Below are 6,053 nucleotides of genomic sequence, written 5' to 3'. Positions count from 1 at the left end.
GAGGCCCTGCCCCTTCCCACGTCACCGGGACTCCGGGGGCAGGTCTTCCCACCGCCGCTGTCTGGGGTGTCACAGGGGAGCTTGTACAGGGGTGCAGGAAGCAGCCTTTTGTCCTTGGGCCCAGCCCTCCCCAGGCCAGGCCTGGCTTCCTGGTTCGCTCCCTGACAACCGGGAGGGTAGGCGCACGGCCCGCCCTTGCCCTCCCTGGACGGGTGAAAGGTGGGAAGGCGCAGGGAATCAACGTGATGGTTGCCAGAGCAGGAGCACTGACCCCCTCGAGGATGCGGCTGGGGGCCTGGAGGCCCAGGCTGCTTGGTGGCCGCCCTGAGTGTGGGGTTTAGACGGTGGCAAGGGCCTGGTCCGGATCCTGAGGCAGGTTACGAACCCCGAGGGCAACAGGCATCTTACCGCCCAGGTCTGCGGGGGAGGGGGCCCCAAAGACAGCAGGTTCACCCACCCCAGCCTCCCCCCACTCACCGTGGTGCCCGCGGGCGGCAGGCAGGGTGCGGAGCTCTGCCGAATGCCCAGCGAGGGTGAGCAGGAGGGCACCTCCACCTCGCCTCCAGGGCCACAGGTATGCATGGGTCCCGAGCCAAAGGCGACTGAGCAGGGAGCTCTCATGCTCCCACTCGCCCCCCCGCCCCCCACGGGGGACACCACTGATGCCCCTGAGGCCAGCCTCTGCGGGGCCCAGGGTGAGGAAGCACTACTACGCGGGGCTGTGGGTGAGGCGGGATGGGGCCTGCCGGGCACGGGCCGGTGCTCCGATGTTCTGAGGGAGAACCCTGGAGGAGGTAAGGGCTTTAGGTGGGAGCAGTTCAGGGAAGGAGAAACGCTTTAGTTAAAAACTACAGTGAAGAGAAAATGTCTAGATATTCAAACACGGTATTATTCCAAACACAGAAAATGTACAACTGAAACAAATGAAAGTTACCAGAAAACATCAGCTCAGGTTTCTTCCAGAGGCACTGGAGTGGGTCTGTGAGTGGGCAAAGGTCCCCCTGGCAAAGTCCCCGGTGCCCAGGGCCAACGTCCTGCTGAGGGAGGCGCTCTGTCCCCTGGGCACTGGCGCTTCAAGCTCGCCTTTCCTGTGTCCCCGGGGGGAAGAAGCCCTGGCTACCTGGCATCTCTCTCTTGTGGAAGAGGCAGAGCAGCGTCGGCCCGGGGCTCGTCCCCGGCCCCTCGCTGCCTTCCGGCTCAGGGGGCAGGGTGGTTACTGAATGGAGGTCCTGCCAGCCAAGCGGGGCCTGTGCTTCGTGAGGAGGATGCCCGGGCAGTCCCGGCTTCCGCTGGGCCCCCCACCTGCCCCAGCATTTCGCTCTGCCCTGGCTCCTGAGCCCATCTCCGCCTCAAGGACTCAGAGATCACCCAGGCCGCCAGGCCCTCCAAGGTCATGGCCCATCAGCAGAAGGACGCCCTCCCCCGGGGCAACGGCTGGCAGGCTGTCTCGCCCTCAGGAAGGGCTCCTGGCCGGGGCTGCCGCAGGGGCCTAGCTGACAAAGCCGGCGATGGCCACCACCTGCAGGACGGCCTCCAGGCCATGAAGCGCCAGGAGCGTGGCGCTGAGGACCCAGTCTGCCCGCAGCACCAGGGTCTGCCAGAGCAGGAAGTAGATGGCCAGCAGGGTGCCGCCCACAGTCAGGACCAGGCTGGCGGCCAGCGGCATCTCGGCCTCCGTCAGGTTGCCCTTGGTGCCTGGAGAGAACAGACAGGACGGGTGAGCGCTGCCTTTGGGAGCCTGTGCTGGCGAGGGCCCTGGAGACTTGACTGGGGGACCAGGGCCAGCTCACTAGCACCCCGCGACACTCGGGGACTTCCACGGAAAAGCCGCTGTGGCCACCGCATGGGCTCTGAACATGTCAGAAGGCAAATGCAAGGAGGAGCGTGTTGTCTGTACTGAGGCTGTAACATTCCTGATTTTTCTAAGCGCACCCCCAGAAGAGAGAGGTTCCCAGGCCAGGGATCCAATCGGAGCTGCAGCCGCCGGCCTACACCACAGCCACAGCCACGTGGGGTCTGGGCCGCGTCTGCGACCTACACCGCAGCTCATGGCAACGCCGGATCCTTCACCCACTGAGCGAGGCCAGGGATCGAACCCTCATCCTCATGGATCCTTGGGGGGTTTGTGTCTGCGCCACGATGGGGCCTCCCCAGATCCTTCTCCTCTTGACCCTGCGGCCAACAGAAGAGGCAGGAGGAGTGAGGTGACTCTCTGGGGGCCCCAGAGTTGATGGCGGAGCTGGGGTCTCGTCTTGGTGCTGCCCGTTACCCGGCAGCACGTACACACGGGAAGCACCTCCGCCAAGGATGCTGCCGAGACTCTCTTGTGGACAAAGAGGGACAGACAGACGGAAAGACCCTGTGAGGCGAGGCTACATCACATGTTCCTAAGAACCGCGTTCCAAGTGACAGATGCTTAAAGGTTCACACGTAAAGCTGGCGATCCTGTCGCTCCAAGTGCCACGTGCTTTTCAGAGAACTCACCGAGGTACAGCCGCGTTGCTTCCAGAATCCCCATCAGGAAGAGCAGAGTCAGGTCAAGGACCAGGAAGCCGTGAGGATAGGTGAAAACTTGGCCTGAGAACAATGGGAGACAGAGCTCCCGTCACGGGAGGCAGGGCACCCGCACCCCGAGCTGGCTTTTCGAGCGTGACTTACTTTTATACGCCATCAGCAGGAGCGTGGCCAGGAAGTAAAGAGAGTAATACGCCCCACTCAGATGGAGCAGCGCCTGCAGAGGGAGCGACGAGAGCTGGCCGGCAGTTAAGGACTCTAGCCCAGCTGACAACCCTGCCCAGGGGCCAACCTTGGGGCCGGACAACAGGCCCTGCAGACACACAGGTCAGGCTCCGGGGCTGGCTTCCCCCAGGGGGTGTCCTGGCTTCGAGCACAGCCCCAGCTCGCTGGCTTCCACAGCGGGCACGCCTCAACCGGTCCCCGTTACGACTATGGAGAGAAAAAAGCGGCTTTTTGGAGTTCCCAAGGGGTGCACTGGGCTAAGGACCTGGTGGTGTTGCTGCTGAGGCTTGGGTTCCATCCCTGGGCCTGGAACTTGTGGAAGCCACAGGCATGGCCAAAAGGAAAAAAAAAAAAAAAGAAAAGCCGCTTTTCTCATTTTCTTTAAAGAAAATATCGTTCTCTCTTTGGGGGGAGGGGCGGCAGTTACATGTCCACTAGCAGCCTTCCTGAGCTGCAAGGAGTCTCTAGATCCTCCACCCCCCACCCCGTGGCGGGACCGTGCAGGAGGGCGAGGGAGCCAAGGCGCCACTGGGAGAGCCACGTTGACTCTGGAACGGTGGGGCAGGGAGCAGCCCTCCCTCCCACTTAGAAGTGGGGTTCCTACTTCAACTCCAAAGGCAGGGCTGGGGGCAGGGGATCAAAGGAGCAAAAAGCAGGAGCTGAGGGCCGACGTCGCCTGGCCTGGTCTTTGGCGGAACGAGGGCGGCAGCAGCAGGATACCACCGTGGCAGAAGCTCTCCCTGGAAGAGAAGGGGTCCGTCCGTGAGGCCCACGTCCTAGCAGGATGCGAGGCGGGCCTGCCCTCCGCTCGCCGTGACTGGGTTTTCTCGTTTGTAGCTGCACCTGCAGCACAACGACATGCCAGGGCCAGAGACTGAACCTGTGCAACCTCAGAGACAAGGCCGGGTCCTTAACCTGCTGTGGCACAGCGGGAACTCCTTCACTGGGTGTTTAGGGCCTGCAGCTTCGTTCCTTTCCAGCACTTCTGCACCGGTCCCTCCAAGGAGAGGCTGGCCACCTGCCTCTCTGAACCTGAGGCCTGGAGACAGGGTGTACCCACAAGGCAAAGCTTAGATCCACTCCACTGCCAGGGAAGGAGACGCAGCTCATCTCCTGTGGCTTCTGCGTATTTGCCACATGTGCAGATGAAAAGAAGTCTTTGTCACTGATAACAGACACTTGGTTTCTTCTGAGATTTTATGCATGTCCCCAAATACGCCTCCCGAATGAGAACTTCCGAGCCAGCAATCCAGTCTCTTTTCCTCGTGCGCCTCTTGGAGCCTCTCCTACCCACAACAGGCACCCACTCTCCCGTCATCTTGAGACGAGGGTGCCCCAGAGGGAGCGGGGTCCCTCCTCCCGCGACAGCGTCTTCTGAGCCGGAGGCCTGCTCGGAAGACAGTCCAGTCACCCTTGGCCCCGGCGTGCCCTGGCTCGGAGTTCCACGGACGTTTTCCTCTGCTCACACTTCTGTGACCTGCAGGTGCATCAGGAACGACTCAGAATCCGCCCAGCAGCAGACAGGACAGAGACGTGAGGCAGCCTGCAGATCGCTCCTATTCCATTTGCTCGTTTGCCCCAGGAGAGAAGCTCGAAGCTCTGCTCTGGGGGGGGGGGACGTCAAGGGGTGAGCCCGCATCTCCTTGGGTGGATCTGGGGTCCGTGCAGGCCGTGCTGAGCCCCGGGAGGCAAGGAGGGCTGCCGAGCATGGATCATCAATGAGCCCACATCGCGTCACGGGAGAGATGCTGTCTAAACCTGATCCCTCCTCTCCCAGGCCCGGGCTGAGCCAGGCTGCCCAGACACGTCATTACTCCGGTGCACTTCACGTTAACTGGGATTTTCCTCCCTCTGAGTCTTCTCCTGAAGGTTTGCTCCAGAACTCAAGTGTATTTGCCAGCTGCCCGCTGTTATAGATTGAGATGAGGGGGCTACTTAGGAAAAATGCTGCATAGAAACCTTAAGCGACACAGGATGTAAACACTTACCACGAAGGGTGGTTAGGATCAGAAATGCCACCCTAACCATTCCAGACCAACGGAGCGGAGCTCGTCCTGACAAAATACAGCTGTGGCTTTTAGGACTTAGCTTTTCGTGTGTGTATTTTTTTGGCTTTGTTTTAGAGCTGCACCTGCGGCATGTGGAAATTCTCAGGCTAGAGGTAAAGTCGGAGCTGCAGCTGTGGGCCTACACCACAGCCACAGCCCTGCCAAGCCGCGTCTGCGACCTACACTGCAGCTCATGGCCACATAGGATCCTTAACCCACTGAGTGAGACCAGGGACTGAACCTGCACCCTCATGGATACTAGTTGGGTTCTTAACCTGCTGAACCACAACGGGAACTCCAGATTTAGCATTTTTGTCAATGATTTACTGTAATAACAACGTGGCTGTGAACAGCTGGGTCAGAAAAGAAGTGAAACGTGGAAGCAAAGAGAACAAATGTTTTCCCTGAGGTGCCAGAGCAGGGCTGCCAGGTGGTCCTGCTGCTGTGCAAACTTAATTCTCCACCAAAGGAAATCGCGCAAAAAGAACCGCGGGCTTCTGCCGACAAAGGTCTGGCGCTTTGGAACCCCCCTGCCAAGAAAGCTCTAAACTCAGACCCGGACAGTACTTCTTTGTAAGACGCCAGCCTCCCTCCCAGCTCCTCTTCGCGCAGGGCGGCCCAGATATGGAAACGGGGGCCCCCTTCAGGCGGAGGCTCCCGGGCCAGGGATCGAACCGGCGCCACGGCAGTGACAACGCAGGTGCTTAGCCCGCCGGCCACCAGGGAACTCCTGGCAATCGGCCTTTTTTTATTGGACTGAGTGTACACCGCGTGCCACCCACTCCGTCTCCTTCTTGTCACACAGACTGAAAGAGGCGCGGGCGCTGCGGAGACCGGGCGAGTCCCGGCGAGACCCCGCGCAACCCAAGACCGCCGGCGGGCCCACGTGCCTGCCCGGGGTGCCCGCCGCTCTCGCTCGCTGCTGGCCCACTGGCCCCCGCAGGGTGCTCGGTCAGCGCGTCCGCGGCGCCCGGGGCCGCACTGGCCACACCGGGTAGGGGAGGGCGGCCGCACCGAGGCGGCTCTGCAGCCCGGTGCGCCCGGGACTGGCTCTCGGGGCCGGGCTCCCACCCCACGGCCACACCAAGTCCAGCCGCTAATGACCCCCGCGAGCCGCGCCAGCCGCTCGGCCTTTCCCACACCGGGAGGAACCGCGCCAACCGAATCCCCGCTCCGGGACGACCTCCACCCGGCCCCGCGCGGCACCGCCCGGGCCCTCACCTCGCCGCGAGGCCGCCATCTTGCCCCCGGGCCCCGCCCCGCGCG

The 6,053-nt window shown here is 62.0% G+C and overlaps 1 protein-coding gene across 1 annotated transcript; it reads right to left on the bottom strand.

Moving 5' to 3' along the window:
* Positions 1–867: 867 nt before the first annotated feature.
* On the bottom strand, positions 868–6,048 carry TMEM80 (transmembrane protein 80). The gene is made up of 5 exons (XM_047774861.1): positions 6,009–6,048; positions 3,460–3,479; positions 2,659–2,752; positions 2,485–2,577; positions 868–1,695 (listed from the first exon to the last, which is right to left on the bottom strand). The coding sequence occupies exons 1-5, from the start codon at positions 6,025–6,027 to the stop codon at positions 1,490–1,492; spliced, it is 432 nt and encodes a 143-aa protein (XP_047630817.1). The 5' UTR covers positions 6,028–6,048; the 3' UTR covers positions 868–1,489.
* Positions 6,049–6,053: the final 5 nt, after the last annotated feature.

This window comes from Phacochoerus africanus, chromosome 4, assembly GCF_016906955.1.
Source record: "Phacochoerus africanus isolate WHEZ1 chromosome 4, ROS_Pafr_v1, whole genome shotgun sequence".
In the NCBI taxonomy this organism is placed as follows: Eukaryota; Metazoa; Chordata; class Mammalia; order Artiodactyla; family Suidae; genus Phacochoerus; species Phacochoerus africanus.
This window is presented reverse-complemented; position numbering and strand designations above follow the sequence as displayed.

Excerpts from the sequence above, each read along its gene's own strand:
- TMEM80 (XM_047774861.1), bottom strand. Across the intron at positions 2,578-2,658 it reads CCTGCTGATGGCGTATAAAA|GCCAAGTTTTCACCTATCCT; the intron begins GTAAGTCACGCT and ends CATTGTTCTCAG. Across the intron at positions 1,696-2,484 it reads AGCAACGCGGCTGTACCTCG|GCACCAAGGGCAACCTGACG; the intron begins GTGAGTTCTCTG and ends TGTTCTCTCCAG.